At 49.0% G+C, this 17,931-nt stretch overlaps 1 protein-coding gene across 3 annotated transcripts in view; it reads right to left on the bottom strand.

Moving 5' to 3' along the window:
- Positions 1 to 864: 864 nt before the first annotated feature.
- TAF8 (TATA-box binding protein associated factor 8) overlaps positions 865 to 17,931 on the bottom strand; it is a 28,754-nt gene continuing 11,687 nt past the window's right edge. Inside the window, exons 7-9 of one of the 3 annotated variants that reach the window (XM_080807226.1) lie at positions 17,680 to 17,822; positions 11,164 to 11,303; positions 9,079 to 10,857 (exon numbers count right to left, since the gene is read on the bottom strand). In XM_080807226.1, coding sequence (XP_080663352.1) covers positions 10,845 to 10,857; positions 11,164 to 11,303; positions 17,680 to 17,822 — 296 coding nt within the window. In that variant the 3' untranslated portion in view covers positions 9,079 to 10,844. Of the gene's footprint in view, positions 1,398 to 9,078; positions 10,858 to 11,163; positions 11,304 to 14,640; positions 16,039 to 17,679; positions 17,823 to 17,931 lie in introns of those variants that run through there. The other 2 variants (XM_080807228.1, XM_080807227.1) reach the window with 2 other exon arrangements.

Below are 17,931 nucleotides of genomic sequence, written 5' to 3'. Positions count from 1 at the left end.
TGTCCTCTAACCTCTAAGCCTCTGTGTCCCCTTGTGTTAAGCAGCGAGAAGCAGTGAGAATGGTAGTGCTGTTATGAGATGAGATGTAAGTGGGGATGATAATCGCACCCCACCTCGGGCTGCTGGGAGGACGCGCCATCTAGCGTGGCCCCCGGTGTGCATGCGGCAGGTACTCTGTCAGTGGATCCGGGCGCAAATGCATCTTGGCTTTTCACGAGCACCCTGACCCTTACAGGATCAAAACAGAAACTCTCCTGCAAGGCCCTGAGGGTCCGCCTTTAGCCTTGTGTCCCCCTCACCCGCTGTGGTCTCTGCCCCCTCTGTCCTTTGCTTGACTTGCTCAGCTTTAAGGGCCAGATCCGGGGTCACCATCCTTGGGACGCTCTTTCTCAAGTCTCAGCCCAGAAGGAGCCTGCGACGGCGGGGCTCCTGGGTGGGAGTGGGGGGTCCCTCTGAGGTAAATCATCACACCACGTGGTGCTGAAGTCCCCAGTTCTGGCCAATTACTGCCCACCACCACGCACTTGCTTGCTACGACAAAATCATCTCCATGCCAACAGAACCACGGCAAGGACCCATTTTCTACCTCTCAGGCTGGCGAGCTCCGACAGGTTTGGAGAACAGGAGGTGGAAGTCAGTAAGAGGCAGGTGCCGAGGTGAGAGTGTAAGTTGCGGTGGCTCATGAGTCATCTGGGGACACCTGTCCACGTGCAGTGGGCGTGCCCAGCGAAATGACATGTGCCTGAATCTGCTCGCAGCATCTGTGCACAACAGAAGCCTGGAGACTCCCTACACGTCCAGCCCCCGGCACTGGCTGTGTAAGTTCATGGTAGAGCCACACTGTGCAACATCATTGCAGCCAAGGAACAGAACGAAGCAACTTTTTATTACTGACATGGAACCACTCCCCAACGGTACACTGCAAAGTGGGGCAGAAAGCAAGGATAGTTTACATAATATCTGCCATTGTGTAAAAAGAGGAGAGAGTATATACAAGCATTCGCATTCAAAACACACCCTATTCCTGGAAGAATACATAAGATAATATTGATACTAACATACCGGCAGCCTCCAGGGACAAGACCTGGGGGTCTGGGAAACAGGGCAAGAAGGGGATCCCTTCTATCTTTGTCTTTGAAATCTTCTACTGCGTACATATATTATCTATTCAAAATTAAATAAAATAACTTTTTAGTAAAGAAGGGAAAATCTGGTAATAAAATGGAGATGAGGGTAAGCCGCTCGCTCCCAGAGGAGGAGAAATACCTCGAATGTGTTTCCAGAAGGGAGAATGTCCATGGGAAATCTTTACCCTCGGGCCGGCTGCCCCCCACTTGCACCTGGGCACTGTGGGCTGACTGACGTGCAGAGAATTAAAAACTTGTTTCAGTATGAGCCTGAGTAAAACAGAAGAATGATAGACCTGTCAGCAGTGGTTGAAGAAAATTCATAAATGAATGCTTAACAAAGTCCTAAAGAAATCAAATTAGAATTTGGGGCCACCGGGGCTCTTTCATGATGGCAAAGAACTGGCAAGGCTCCGGCCATTTCTCTTACACCCAGGGCACTACTCCTAAGGGCCTCTGAGCCTCCTGACCCTTCTATTTAAAAGCCTCGCAGATCATCAGGAACTCACCTGGGTAAATGAGCTGGAGCAGGGCCCCTTCTAACCCCAGACCCCATCAGTTCAAATGGCCCCTTTCGGGATGCCTGGGTGGCTCAGTCCCTTAAGCCTCTGCCCTCAGCTCAGGTCATGGTCTCAGGGTCCTGGGATCAAGCCTGGTGTCCAGCTCTGCTCTCAGAGGGGAACCTGTTTCTCCCTCTCCCTCTGCTTGTGATCTCTCTTTCTCTCTCAAATAAATAAGTAAAATCTTAAAAAAAAAAAAAAAAAAAAAAAAAGGCCCCTTTCCTGGGGCAATACTGGTGTGGAGCTGGAGGAGATGTTCCAAAACCCAGCCTGCCTGGCTGGGGTACAATGTGCGGACCAATGCCACAGAAGGGGTCTCTTCCAGGTTTACGGGGGAGAAGGCTGGTTCCAGCTGACACCAGACTCGCTGCTGTGCAGAAGGGGCACGGGAGCCTCAGGGGCAGTGCAGGGAAAGCAGGGCCTTGAGGGTGGAGGGTAACTGAGCCCCTGAATCCTCTCCCGCTGGGTTCCTTGCCCTCCCACCTTCCCTCAGGCCATTTCCGCTCTCCCGTCCCGTACCTCTTCCAGAAGCTTTGCTTGCCAACCCCACCCCATTCAGGCTGGTCTTCAGCCCTCAAGTCCAACCCTCCGGACACTTGTTCCTCGTCTAGGTCTGTGGTGTTAATCAGGTTCTTGAGTTTATTTGTCTCCCGGACTACAAGTGAGCGCCTGGGGGACGGGAGTTACTGTGTGTCTGTTTCCTCCCTCTCCTTGGGGTATAGGGCTCAGACTGCAGGGTGAGGCCCAGAGGCCTGGTTGGCTCTCTTGGGGCCTCCAGTTTTGGGGTTGCTGGCTGTCCCCCTAGTTGAATCATTTGAATTTGCTAAATGCCAAACTTCGTGAAACTAACTGAAGACAAGTAGTCTCATCATGCCCCTCGGCCAGAACACCACCCAGAGGCTGGAATGATCCTGATACTCCCTTGCTACCCATCTGGGAATAACACTCCAAGTCCCCACTCGGGCCCAGGAGGCTTTGCATGGTGCGGCCCCTGCTCCTCCCTGATCCCCTCCCACCTTCTCCGGGCACACAGCGCTTGCTTTTCCCTCTCCCTGGAATGCTTTTCCACTCACCTGGCCTCATCTATGCACTCAGAGCCTCGCTCAAAGACAGCTTTCCTTACCTACCCTTTCTAAAACAGCAACCCCTTTGGGGGCCCCTGGGTGGCTCAGTGCATTAAGCATCTGACTTCAGCTCAGGTCATTATCTTGGAGTCCTGGGATCCAGCCCTGTGGCGGAGCTCTGCAGTCGGGGGTATTCTGGGCTTCTCCCTCCCTTTGCCCCTCCCCTGTCCCTTCCCCACCTCTCCCCCTCCCCCTGCTCACGCTCTCTCTCTCAAAAATAAATAAAATCTTAAAAAATAATACAACAAAATAAAATAGCAACCCCTTTGGCACCTAGCTCCTCTCATCTGCTCCTCCAGATCCATTCACTCCTACTGTTCCCCCTGCGCTGTGCCCTGGGAGGCTGGCCCTCTGGCTTCTGGCTTCCATCTGGCAGAGAACAGTCAGGATATCAGAAGTTTGGAGGGAGGAGACTGAGGTCCTGGTATTAATTCCCAAGCAGGCTCCCTCCCTGCAGGGCTGCTGTGTGTGACTGGAGGCCACCATGAACCAAGCCCTCAGCTCTTGGCAGAAGGCGCCCACACAGGCCTCTCTCCAGGTTCTGGTAACTGACCCCTCCCTCCCTGTTACTCACCCAGGAAGCACACCACCCTTGTCTTCCCTACACCACCCGTTGGAGATAATCCCTTTATTAAATCTTCCTTAAATTACCCAAAGCAGGGGCACCTGGGTGGCTCAGTTGGGTAAGCCTCCAACTCTTGGTTTTGGTTCAGGTAATGATCTCATGGGCCATGAATGAGATCGAGCCCCATGCTGGGCTCAGCATGGGATCTGCTTGAGATTCTGTCTCCCAGTCTCTCTGCCCCTAACCCCACCCACACACACGTGTGGAGGCATGCATGCGCACACTCTCTCTCTAAAACAAATAAATCTTTAAATTATGCAAAGCACATTATGGTTTTCCTTCAGGACCCCACTTCACCACCCAACATCACATGTCTGCTGTCGGTGAGCTGTCTGTCCCACAACTGGACCACAAGGTCAGAGAAGGTCATGACTTTACTACACTCTGTGCTGTATCCCAGCATCTGGCTCAGCGCCCGCACTAAGTAGCTCAGTTAATGCTTGTTGAATGAATGAATGCGGAAAGAATGGATCAATATAATCTGGAGGGGATATGGAGGCTCTGAGGAAAGGTCAGATTTTAAGAGGTGCTGGCCAGGAAGAGCACAAAAGGCAGCATGGGATGTAGGAGTGATGAGAACGGCCTTCTTCACTCAAGGCATAACCACTCTCCCCTTGACGTTCTTCTTCGAGTTTCTCCTCAATCTCTAATGCTTTGGTTTTGTTTTCTTCCCACCGGAATTGACTTCCCTGGGGGCAGGGGCCATGTCTGTCTTGTTCACCGTGGTATCCTTACAGCCTGGAATAGTGCCTGGCCTACACAGAAGGTGCTAGACCCACATTTGTTGAATAAATTTAAAGAGATAGGAGTTATCTGGCAGAGACTGGGAAGCCAGGTGGGGCAGGTTAGACTTGGGGTAAGGAGCCACAGGGAAGAACTGCAAGTCATCCTCCGGGGAGGGACGAGACGTGGAGGAAGGTGGGCTTGCAGGTGACACAGGCGGGGAACAGCAGGGAGGTGCGACATCAGACTGGCACAGGGGGAGGAGGTGGCAGAATTTGGTGACAGACCCAATGTAGAGGAAGAAGGAAGATTCCAGAGTGTTTAGCCCTGGGGAGGGGTGGGGGGAAGAGGGAGATGAGACAGTGTTGTAAAGCCTGCCACCAAGGCTGACTGTGTCACATCGAGTACAGCCAGACAGCTCAGTGGCCAGAGAGCTACGGACAGATGCTGAGGACTCCTGGGGAGGTACCTGACAGAGGTGGAATGATGAGCCAACTCCTTGCATAAGCAGAAGAATGTCTGTGACCATCCACAGCTGGGTGGGTCAGGGGGAAGAGCCAGCAAACAAAGGGGAAGACAAGAGGTAGAATAACAAAGGAAGGGAGAGCAATGTCTTAGAAGCCAATAACAGCTCTGAAGGAAGGGGCAACGAAACAAGGTCACACATCAGAGGCAGAAGCTGGGTTGGCCCTCACTGAGGGCCCCAGCCTAGAGGAGCACCTGACTGCTGGCCTCCGGGCCTGGCTGGCAGAAACACGGGTGCCAAGTCAGGTGGCTTCCGTGTTCAGGAGGGGTTTGCTGCCTGTCCCACCAAGGCACTTCTGCGCACACACCCTCAACCTCGTTTGTGGCGGACTGCCGGCTGTCCTCCAGATCCATTCTTTTGTTCTTCCCATGGTGATGGGGCTCCCAAATTTTACCTAGACCTCAGCTAAAACCCACATTTCCTCACTTCCCTCCAGTTTGGTGGGGCCACTGACTAGGAGGGGGCGGCTTCCAGGTCTTGAGCTCTCCTGCACAGACACCTCCCCTCGGGCTGGACCGCGGACCCAGTGGCGAGGGTGGCAGCTGCCTTCCATTGCATGGATGGGAGCAGCACCTGAGGTGATAGAAGAGCCATGAAACAGAAGGATACTTGACACCATCGGGCCACCAAACCAGCCTGGACCGCTTACTCAGACTTGCATAGAAGGCATACATTCCTGTCCTAAACCACTAGATTTTGGGGGACTTTTGGAGACTCTCCAGCCCAACTCATACTGGAACATACCATTTAATCCAGTAGAGAGATACCACCTTAGGTCAGAACAAAAGTTGTCCCAGACCGTCTGACCGTCTCTGCCAACACCCCCACAGGGCAGGGAAAGGGGCCACAGGCGTTTCCCCTGACAAGACCCACTCTCCTTGTACCAGGAAACGTGTACTCTCCTTTATAATCTGCTACAGATCCATTATTCATAAACAGATCAAAGTCCTTCACAAGTCTTTTTTGTGTCTTCATCTACTTCATCGAGGAATGGACAAGAGCTGTGATCGGCAGCCTCATCCTGCCTCCCCATCCCCCGCTCTGTGTCACTGGTTCCATTCCTAGCTCCTTCCTCTCCCATCTGAAGACCAACGACAGTGTGGGTGTGTGCTGGGAATAAGTTTGTACACAGTAGCACCCAATGCATTTGAGGAACAATCATGTATGACCATGAAGGAACAGCCAAAGGTAAAAATGCCTGAGCTCGGGAGCAGGATGCTGGGTACGGACTACGGCTCTGGGACTCAGCAGCTGAGGGGACTACAGGAAGCTACTGCCCTCCCTGTGCCTCCCGTCCTAAGTTGGAAATGGAAGCCATAAGAAAATCTACTATGAGATCACTGTGAGTAAATGACTCAATACATGTAAAACAGTGATGGACAAGAGTTAAATTCTCAGTTAGTATTAGTTTTTTATATGTAATTTTTAAAGCAAGAGGAAAAAGTCTGGCAATGAAATAATATAGTCATTTATAAGCTTTGGTTACAGACATTTCTCATTAAATCCTCCTCCCGAGGTATCATAATTATCCCACGTTATAGAAACTGGTTTGGTAGTTTAGTGATTTGCCCAAGATTTCACAGCTGGTCAGTTGTGGGACCATGAATACACATGTCCGCAAGCTTTGTTCTACTGAACCACAAGGCCTCTTACAGCAACTTCAGGATTCTAGAAAAACAAAGCTCAGGAACCTCAGTTCCTTTTACGCTTGTTTCCCTAGAGGGCCAGGCCATTTCGTTACTGGTTTCTCAGTTTTCACTGGTCACTGTTTAACTGTCCCTTGGTCAGAAACAAAGGAAAGGGGCCTGCTGAATGTCCTCGCCAGAGGCCAGACTGGGGGCTGCTGGCCCAGGAAGGGGTGCCCAGGAAGGGGCGTGCTCGTAGGTAAAGAGCAGAAGGACTGTTGTATACTTAGGAGATGTGAAAACCAATATGGTGTGTGGATCTTGTTTTGATCTTGATCGAAGCAAGGTAACTATTAAAAACAAACAAACAGAAACATTTTTGAGACAGCTGGAAAAACCTGAGTATGAACTGGATACTAAAGGCTATAATGAAATCTGTTCATTTGTTAAGTATAATATTGAGATAGTGATTATGTTAAAAAAAAAAAAAAGCCTATCAACCCACACAAATCTGGCCCCCAACACAAAAAACGCTAAGTCTTTTCAAAGGTACAAATGTAATTCAATGAAGGAAGAGTAGCTTTTCAACAAAAGGTGCCAGATCAACTGGACAGATACAAAGTAAGGAACCCTACCAAAATCTCCCAAAACAGATCAAGGACTAAAATGTAAAACATAAATTTATAAAAATGTTACAAAAAAATGGAAAAAGATTTTCGGGAGCTAGGGCTTGGTGAAGAGTTTTTAGACCCAACACTAAAAATACCCGTAAAAGAAAACACTGATAAATTGGTCTTCAAAATTAAAAGCTTTTTGGTCTGCAGAAGAACCTGTGGGGAGGACACAAGGACAAGTTGTGGAGCGGGAAAATGTCTTCAAACCGCACACCTGACAAGTTCTTTTATCTAGAATAAAGAAATTTACAAACAAAGAAACAGCCCAATGAGAAAATGGACAAAAGACTAAAATAGATTCCACTGGAGAGCAAATAAACCCCTCTAGCCATTAGGAAAATACAAACTAAGGTCACAATGAGTTATTATTACACACCTGTCAGAATGGCTAAAGCAATATAAAATAATAACACCAAATATCAGCAAGGATGCGGAGAAACCAGATCCCTCATACACAGCTAACAGAAATGCAGAATGGTACAGCTACTCTGGGAGAGTTTCAGTTCAACATTCAATGAGCAGTTACCACAGGACCCAGCAATCACATTCTTGGATATTAATTGCAGAGAAGTGAAACTTATGTTTACATAGACCCTCTCTACAAATGTACATAGCCGCTTTATTCATACTAGGCCGAAACGGGAAACAGTCTCGGTGTTCCTCAAAGTGCGAATGGTCACATGCACTGTGGTACAGCTGTACGGTGAAGTAGGACTCAGCAAAAAAGAAAAAAAAAAAAAAAACAACAACAAAGGAAATACTGATACACACAACCTGGAGGGCTCTTCCTCATGCCAAGTGAAAAAAGCCAACCTTGAAAGGTTACAACTTTATGATTCCATTTATATTAACAATTTTTTTTTAAAGTAAATTCTATGTCTAACATGGGGCTGGAAGTCACAAACCCTTAATCAAGAGATGCATGCTCTACTGACTGAGCCAGCCAGGCGCCCCCATGTCTATTTTTAAAGATTTTTTTTTGAGAGAGAGAGAGAAAACTTGAGTGGGGTGGGAGGAGCAGAGGGAAAGGAAAATCGGGGAGTCTGACACGGGGCTCGATCCCAGGACCCTGGGATCATGACCTGAGCTGAAGGCAGACCCTTAACCCACTGAGCCACCCAGGTGCCCCAACAACCTTTAAATACAATTGTAAAGATAGAAAACAGAACAGTGGCTGCCAGGGGTTAGGGATGGGGAGGGGTGGATGTGGTTATAGAGAGACTACACGGGGGAGCTGGTGGTGATGGAAACGTTCTGTATCTTGATCTTGATCATGGTTGTTACATGAATCCACGTGTAACCAAACTGCACAGAACCACTCACATACAGAGGTCAAAGTGAAAACCGAGTAGGCGCTATGGGTTGTACTGGGGCCAGTCTCCTGGGTCTGATATTGCACCTGTTACACAAGATGCTACCACTGGGGCAAACTGGGCCAAGGGTACATGGGACTTTTTTTTTCTTTCCAACATCCTATGAATCTATAATTTCAAAATTAGAAAGAAAAAAGGTTTATCAGAGAGAGATGTATGGTGACCTATTTACAGATTAAATGACATAGGTCTTGCGTTACTTTAAAATCCCAGGAAGTGGGGCATGTGGGTGGCTCAGTTGGTTAAGTATCCTCTGACCCCCTGTTTCAGATCAGGTTGCAATCTCACGGTACTCTCAGTGAGACTGAACCCCCGCATCCGCTACTCACTCAGCGGGGAGTTTGCTGGTCCCTTTGTCTCCCCCTCTGCCCCTTCCCTCTGCTTTTGCTCTCTTTCGAATAAATGAACAAAATCTTTAAAAAAAAACAAAAACCCTCCAGGAAGGAAAAAAAGGTGGGAGACATCAATGAAACAGAATTGAAAAGATGTTGCTTAGTGTTGAAGCTGGGCGAAGGATATAGAGGGAAAGCATATATACTTTCCTCATTCTGTGTTTGAAAATTTCCAAAGTAGAAATAGAAAGTAGAATTTCCAAAGCAGAAATTAGATAGCTCCCAGGGGTACTTAGTCCAACAAAAGGACTAAACCTTATCTGCCTACAGTCTTACTCCTTGCTGTGACTTTTGAATACAAATTAAATTCAAAGTATATCATTCTGTTTCATTTGCAGTTTTTATTATGACCTTTGATTAAAAGCTCATAAATCACATCCTTAATCTGGCTCTGTTTACTACTTTCTCCCTCCAAGAAGTCTCCCAAAGTTATAAAAAAATAGACATTTATAAATATACACTGAGAATTATGCACAGTTTTTACACAACGATGGTCGGGTCAATGTTTCAAGCTGTCTTATCACCTCCCAGGGCCTCTCACCCAGAACAGAATTAGGGTCTCCAATCTCAAAAGCAGAAGGGGCAACATTTTCCCAAACCTGCCTCTTCCCTCGGCAACATGGCATGGAGCAGGTGCTGGTTTTGGACAGTAATGGCGAAAGAGGAAGTGCAGAAATGCTGACGGGGTGGCTGCCCCGAGGGCAGAGAACAGCAAGCTGGCAAGGTCTCAGCCCTGCACCTGCCAAGACTTAAACCCAGGCCTGTAAACTCAACCGGCAAAGAATGGCCACGAGCCGAATCACAAACTCAGCAAGGGCCCACTCTGACTGCCGTCCAGTCAACTGTCATCCAGAGTTTCAGGCCACTACAAACCTGAATGCTTATTTGATCCGGAGTGGGGGAATCCAAATATCTCCCCGGCATGCCATCTTCAGGGACTGACAAGCAGCTCTTTGCCTCCAGGCAATGGGATGGAGGGCCCTAGGGCAAAGGTGAGGCCAGAGGAATATGGAACTTGCCGTCAAGTTTTTTAAGTTTTCAAATTCACCCAGAGCATGGAAGATCAGGAGAGGACTCTGGAAGCGGAGCATCAGGAAAGTTTGATACGGACCTCAGGATGCTACCCCAGGGAACAACTTGTTTATCCTGTGTTAACTTCCAGGTGCCACTGGCATTTTTCTTCTTTGGACTTTGGTTTTTAAATCTCTTCCTTTGGAGACCAGCCAAAGGGTATCAGCTTGCCCAGAATCTTCCTCAACACTTGGGATTTTTGGTTTTGGTTTTTGTTTGTAGCGTACATCAAGGATGAAGTCTTCTCTCCCCAGGAGGAAAAGAGATTGATCAGATTCAGACGTGCTTCTGGAAGAAGACCCTGGCTTGGTCTGCAGGCTCCTCTCAGCTCACCTCCGCCATAAGGGGGACCACGGCCTTCTGTCCCTGCCAGCCTTCCAGCAGACTAGCCAGGCCCATCCCTCAAAATCTCACCCTCCCCCACCCTCCCCATCAAATCCTTTTCCTGTTGTTTACAATCCGTGATTCCTCTACAAGTCACACCATAATATATTCACTGATTAGCGCTCTTGTCAGAGAAGAGCTCTTTCCCAGGATGGAGCAGGACTTAGTTGGAAGTCCCCAAGCACACATCCCACAGAGGGAGAGTCAGGGATCAATCTCCCAGGGGAGAGTGTGGCCCTGCTTTTGGGAGCAAGTGCCCATGAGAGAGTCGGTGCTCCGCGCATGCGTCACTCTAACTCCTGTGTGTTTAACAGATCTGCGTGTGCCTGGTCTTCCAGGGTTCAAAGGAATCGAGTCCTGTGACAATAACTCAAGTCACTCTCTGCTCTGGCGCCCCACAGTACGGCCAGGGGGATTAAGAAAGTCTGATCATCATCATCACATCTCCCTCCACTCAAAGATCCAGTGAAATTAGGTAGTCTTAACATTGAGTTGGCTATTAAAATCATGCCGGGTCACGCCAGCCACCAGGGCTTGACCGCGAGGAGGCCACCCTCTCTTCTTCCCTCCAGTGGCTTTAACTGCCCCAGGAGAGTAGTGTCCACGTACGTCTCTGTACAAGGCAGGCTTCCTTCTCGGCTCACGAGAGGGACCTAGAAAGAAGAGGAATCCATGGAGCCTGCTTGGTAGGCGGTGCCCCACCTGCTCTCCTTCTAAGGGGGACAGCTCTAGGGCTGTGAGGGCTGGCTCCTGGGCCGCAGGGCGCTCAACCTCTTTGCAACAAGAGGTACACGTGGGGGATAAGTGAGGAGAGGAAAAGGGAGATTTCCTTTCCCTAGATTCAGACCCACTGGGGAGCCTCTCCTTTCTGCCAGGGAGCAGAGAAGACCACCTCGGTTGGCCAGAGAAGCCTCTCGGCTCCCCAGAGAAGCCTCTCGGCTCCCCAGCCTCCAACTCACTTCTTCCTGCGAATCTTGGGTTTCTTCACAGGCCGCAGATAGGGGTTATCGATGACGTTCTCCTCCCCGTTCCGGCTGCCCGACAAGGAGGGGTTCTGCTGCAGGACAGAGGTGTTCTCCTTCTCGGCTCCAGAATCATCCTTTGAGTAAAAGCCGAAATAAAGCAAAACACCAACGGCATAAGGAAAGAGATCATGCCCATAATAAGAACTACTATTAGCATCCCTTTTGTCAAGAAATGAGAAGCCCAGGGACCACTTTCTTTCTAACGTACCTATTAGAAGTAAGACCAGCTAGCAGAGTAAGATGAGAACACAGCTTGGACACAGGGCAGCATGGAAAACAAAACTCTGAGTCTCTTGAGAAGGCAAGGACATGAGTTAGAACAGAGCCCTGGCGGAGCGAGGAGTCAGAGGCAAACAATTAGACACTCAAGGAGGAAACCCGGCTTGTGTGGAGTTAAAGAAATAGAGAAATGACCCGTGATTCTTTGCAGGACACAGGGCCAGAACAGATCTTATGCACAGGGCCTCTCCTGGGCCAAACTGAATGCCAGTCATAACCAATTTCCCTCAGATTCTCAAATATCTACTACCTGCAACAGGTACCAACGGTCATATTGCAGCAGAGGCCAAACATTTCTTGAGCCCTGAGGGTTCCCACCAAGGCAAAGAGAGCACACAGGTGCCAACACAGGAACGTCAACGACACTCCCCATCTGTGACCCATGGCTCAGCTCTTTCACTGTTTTCTTTTTGAGGAAGGTGATTTGGGAGAAAAGTTTATAGGTTTACATATATTCCACATGATCTCAAATTAAAACATTTTTTAATCATAGTGTGTAGACGTATTAAAAGTAGGTTGAAACGTTAAAAACTGGTTCTGGGAATATGGATGATTGATTCTCCCTTATTTATACTCTCCTCTATTTTCCAAGTTCTTTAAAATGAGCAAAAGCTGCTGGGGAAGTGGGAGAAAAATCACACCAAGGCCTTGACCTAGAAGCTCAGGCCTGAGGGGCTAGAAGTGACCAGCAGCAGCTGATTGGGCTGCGCCCCCTGGTGACGGGCCACCGCTCCTGTCACTGAGATTCCTGTTTAGTAATTGAGGCAAAAGGGGACCTGACCTCAACCAGGAGATTCTGTTGTCCAAAGACAGCAGGGCAGAAGAGGACGGTGTGACTGGATGACAGGAACAGCAGGCTCCCTCACAAGGGACAGCAGGCCGAGGCAGGGACTCCTGTCTCAGGCTTAGCAAGCCTGAAGAAACTGGCTCCCTTCTAGGTTCCGCTCCCCACCCCACCCCTGCCCTGCCAATTCTATTCTCCTGCCAATTCTATTCTCCCGCCAAACCCAGTTCCAACCAGGGTCCCTGTGCTTTCCCTCTCCCACAAAGTGACCTAGAACCACTGTGGACCTTCTGGAGGCTCTCTTAAAAGGGAATGCCCCCAGGCTAACCCAGGTCATGCCAGACGACCAGACCTGCCTGGGATATTTGGCTCCCAAACTTTCTGAAGTTGTTAATGGCTTGGTTTAGTAACTCAGCCCTACTTCCCTGCTGTCCTTTCTCTACCGGAAATGCCCTATCTTAAAGTAGCTGCAAGTTCCTTCAACCACGACTTAAGTGTTTCCTGAGATAATAAGGATGGGAGGGACAGTCAAGGGCATAAAAAAGCCAGCCCTGCGACCTCTGCCAGAGGGCACTAGGCTTCCTTCGTTCGGCTCACTTGTCTCACAAGGCCAGGATGTGGGTCCCGAGTCATGGGACAACAGCTTCTCTTCTCCCAAGTAGAGATGGAATGGCCACTGTCTTGCCTCCTTCAGGGACAGGCAGCCTTGAGATAGGGAGGGACAGGAGTAGATAAAAGTAAAGTACCAAACTCATGGAGATTTGCTTGAAAAAGGTGGGAGCAGAAGAGTCTGTCAGAAGCTCCCCAAGCCTGTGAAGGCCAGAGTGTGTGCGCTCTGGTGAGCCCCCCACGCCCACGGGTGACTGCAGTGCCTCACAGTTCCCAATGCCATCTTTCTATCCTGACCACTGCTGTGGGCACCTCTCTGCCCTCACCTCTCTCCTGACTCCCAGGCTTGCATAGCCACCGCTCGCTCAGAATCTCTACTGGGCCTCGAGAGGCACCTCAGACTTCCGTGCCAGAAACAGAACTCCGGCCCTTCCCCTGAGGTGACTCTGTCCTTCCAGTTGTCCAGCCACAACTTCACGGTCACGCTTGCTCTTCTCTCCCAGACTCCCACAACCAAATCTGTTAGGATAACTCCTTGGCCTTACCTTCAAAATACGGGTAGAATCTGACCACTTCCGCTCTTTCTACTGCAGCTGCCCTGTTGGACCCTCAGGAGCTCTCATCAAGACTACCGCAACAGCTTCCTAACTGACCTCCCCCACAGCCGGAGATCTTAGAGAAAGTTCTGGTATGTCCCTCCTCCATTTCACACCCTCCCAGGACTCCCACTCACCCAATTAAAAGCCAGTTCTGAGAGCTGACTGCAGGATCTTAACTGACCTGACCTCAGCCTCCCTCCCACTGCCTCCCTCAGCCACAGTCCTACTCACCTCTGCGTTGTTCCTCAGGGCCTCTGCACTGGTTGCTCCCTTTCCAGAATGCTCTTCCCCAGATATCCACATGGCTCACTTGGTCACTTCCTACAAGTCTCTTGTCAAATGTCTCCTCAGTGATATCTACCCTGATTACCTTATTTAAAACTGAAACTTCCATCTTTCACCCTGGATCTTCCCCTTTCTTGGTCCCCTTGCCCCAACAACAGCATCTGCATCTTTAATATACTGTAGATGATTCAATTATATATTACATTCATTGTTTCTCCCCTCCCCCCACCCTGGCCAACACACAGGCTTCCAAAAGACAGATGTTTCATTAGTTCTTTTCACTGAGGCATCCCAAGCACCCAGAACGGTATTTGGCACATATAGGTACTAAATAAATACTTGTTGAGTGAATGAATGGTACATTGTTGATAAAGGAGCACCAAGTTTAGATATGGGTATTATCACAGAAGGCAGCTAGTTCAAATATACAAGGGAAAAAAATTCTCTTACACATAATTTAAAATGAATAGTCCTTTTATGTTCAAGTACATGGAGAAACCGGAACCGGATTAAACAAAGTAACCACCTAGCAACAGTCCTTGAAAAAAGTGCTGCCATTGGTAGATAAAAGAATAATTTAAAATACCAGTTATTTAATTCACTGTTAATGATGTCTGCAAAGCACAGATAGAAAACATAAGCATCTACACAGAGCTGGTCAGGTCCCATGGTTATGTCCACACAGTGGAACATGACGAAAGCCTAAGGAGGGCGAAGAGGCTCCCGACATACACGTGTGGAATGATCACCAAGATATACCAAGAAAGGGAACAAGGAAGGGAGCACTGTGACTTGCTATCTGTGTTTAAAACAAGGAGGGAACTGTGTCTCTGGGAGGATACACAAGAGACTGGGGACACTGGCTGCTTGGTAGGTGGGGAAGCAGATGGCAGAGAACAAGGATGGGATAAAGGAGGGTGGCCATACATTTCTTTCTACATTGTGAATTTTGAAACACAGGATTGTATTTGCCATTCGGCAGAATAACAGGAGTAAGTCCAATCAACTGTGTATCTGTTGTTGCCAGGATCCTTTTCTTGAGGTCTTTTCATTTCTTTCTTTATTTTTATTAGAAGAGCAGGTGGTGGTACAGCCTAAAACGGTGGGAGGCTGGGGGAGGGAGCCATCAGCCAGGCACCCGATGTACGCTGCTGAGACAGGTTTTCCTATTCCTGCTTGTACTTGTGAGGAAACAGACTCAGATGTTAGGGAATGCCACCCAGGTCACGTTATCTGGAAAGCAGCGCCATCTGGATTGGAGGCCAGGCCAGCGTGACTCTGAGGGTCAGCTCTTCCTACTCTCTGCCGTCTGGCTTGGCCTCTTGGCACCCTGGAGTCCTACAGCAGCTCCCGTGTTCCTGCAGCCTCGGCTCACTCATGGCCATGACCTGACCTATGTCATCACCTGCGGTGTCCAGTCACATATCTGCGGACCCTTTAGCTACCTGGTACTTACAAAGGGATGGTGGTTTTGCTTAGAGGATGCCTCCTGTTCATAATGTGAAACTCATCTGAGTCCACGACTACATCACCGTATCGCAGACCGAATTAACTGAGTCCAAAACAGAAGTGGAGAATCACAAGGTCCTCTGCTTTAGGTAAAGGCATGGGCTTCCAGCCCTAATTCGGAAAGGAATAATCCAACATTAAAGAGACTTGTGTTCAAGCAAGCAGGCCCACCGGCAAATAACGGAAGACTGCACAGGCTGCGTTCCACCCGCATACTGGGGCTGCTGGCTGCCACCTGCCGCACGGAACCCCGGAGAATGTGCAGAATGCTTGGTCCAACGATAACCACCAAGGCATCCTTTGCTTCAAAGCCAGGGCTGGCCTTAAAGGATGGATGAATATGGTAAGCAGACCACAGGGTCCCACAAGCCTTAAAGGCATTTCAGCTTCTAGCAGTTCTGTAGCTGTACTTGGCACTTTCTCAAAAAGATGCAGAAACACGTGTGGGGTCTTATCCTTGCACGTGCTGAGTACGACACCTCGATACCCAGATGAGAACATCCACGAGCTCTGACGAGCACGACTCACCTGCTTCGGTCTCTGTGCTCACACACTTGGTCTCCTCCCCCGGGAGTGAAATGCCCCTAACAAGACCAACCCCTCCACCATGCCCTGGCCCCTAGAGCCCTTACCTCTCACCTACCAAAGAACATCAATCCAAAATGTTTCTTTCTCTCCTGCATCCACTTTTCCTCTCTACCAGATCATCCCATCAGCATACTGACATCCTGTTCTTTCTTTTATCTTAAAGAAACAAACAAAAATAAAAACGGTTCTCTTAACCCCTTAACGTTCCCCCTTTGGCCACCGCTCCATTTTTCCCCTTCCCTTTACAGCAAAGTTCCTTGAAAAAATTGTCTATAAAAGCGCTGTCCAATGGAACTTTCTGCAATGACATCAATGTTTGCATCTGTACTGCCCGGTATGGTAGCCACTAGCCAGAGGTGGCTATCTGAAAAATGGCCGGTGTGACTAAGAAATTGAATTTTTAGCTTTATCTCAATTACATTAATTTCGGTTTATTTTTTTTATTTTTTAGTTTTTTTTAAGATTTTGTTTTAAAATAATCTCTGCACCCAATGTGGGGCTCGAACTCACAACCCCAAGATCAAGAGTCACACACTCCGCCTACTGAGCCCACCAGGCACCCCTAATTTCAGTTTAAATAGACACACGTGGCTACTGTAATGGATAGCACAAGTCTATACTTACGGAGTCCAGTTCCTGTTCTTTTTATCCTTACTCATTCCCAAGGAGCTTACTCAGTCTCAGAGTTTTAAACACAACCTACAAATTTGCATCTCTACCCCTAACAGCTCCTCAAATTCCAACTCCTATATCCATCTCTCCATGTGATATCACCACCAGATGTCTAATAAGCATCTCAGGGTATCCTGTTTCACTGGAACACCTGCCTCCTCCCAGCCACCTGGCCCACCCAGGGCTTCCCTATCTTGGCTGAAGGCAACTCTATCTTTCCTGTTGCTCAGGCGAAATGCCTTGCATTCCTCTTTGGCTCTCTCTCTCTCTCTCTGAACTCATACCCACTCCATCGTTTGGCTCTGCTCTGAAAATAGTCTAGAATCTGACCAAATACCATACTGACCACGTCTCATGGTCTTCGCTCCTACTATCCTCACTCAGTTTACTGCAGAGCCTCATAAGTAGTCTCTCTGCCTCTGCCATTACTTTCTGCAGTCCACTCTCAACACAGCAACCTGACTGACCCTGTTAATAAACCTCCATCAGACCCTGACCCTCTCTTGCTCAGCATTCCCAACAGCTCCCACCTTACTGAGAAAAAGCCCAGTATTTAATAGTCTTTAAGATGTGACTGCCCAGGAGCTCCCCACTTGTTCATGTCTCATTGATGGCCTTGAGGTTCTTCAATACAACAGCTCCCACCTCAGGGCCTTTGCATCTCCTGTGCCCTCTGCAAGGAATGCTCTACTCCCAGCTGTGTACAAGCCTTGTTCCCTTCAGGTCTTCCTTCAGTTGTCACCTTGTCAGTCCCCCTATCCAGTACCACATAATCCCCTCATGCCTAACTACTTCCTATCTCCTAATTTATTGTTTTTCTTAGCTACATGAGGGCACAAAATTTTGTCTATTTTGTCTCCTACAAATTCCCCAGTACCTGGAACTGTGCCTGGCTCTGGCAGATACCTGTTCAGTATCTGCTGAATGAATGAGTGATCCCCACGACATGGACTTGTCTCTTAGGCAAGCACTCATGTCACACTTGGATCATCACAAGCCCATCACGCAAGTCCCTACCACAAAGCCAGAGACCCGGGGTGGGTCGTGTCTACTTAGGGTGACAGGCTGCAGGCAGCACGGGAGTGTTTTGGGGGTATTACGAAGCAGAGAGGAGGCAGGACCCACCGTGCTGATATGAAGAGGGAGGTTCTCTGTGTCCGTCTGCTCATCCTGCTCCGAGGAATCTGTCTCTTCCATCTGTTGCATCTCCAGCTCCGATGGAAGAAGGGCCGTCAGGTAGGGGATGGTGAAAGGCCTGGCAGCGATCACTGGGGAATGGGAAGAGAGGCACCATTCCAGTCACAGTGTCCCTGCCATGGGCCAAGGGCCTTCTGAAAGCTCCGTGAGTGGCAACAAACAGTCATGGCTAACGCGCTC

This window comes from Martes martes, assembly GCF_963455335.1.
Source record: "Martes martes genome assembly, chromosome: 6".
Lineage (NCBI taxonomy): Eukaryota > Metazoa > Chordata > Mammalia > Carnivora > Mustelidae > Martes > Martes martes.
This window is presented reverse-complemented; position numbering and strand designations above follow the sequence as displayed.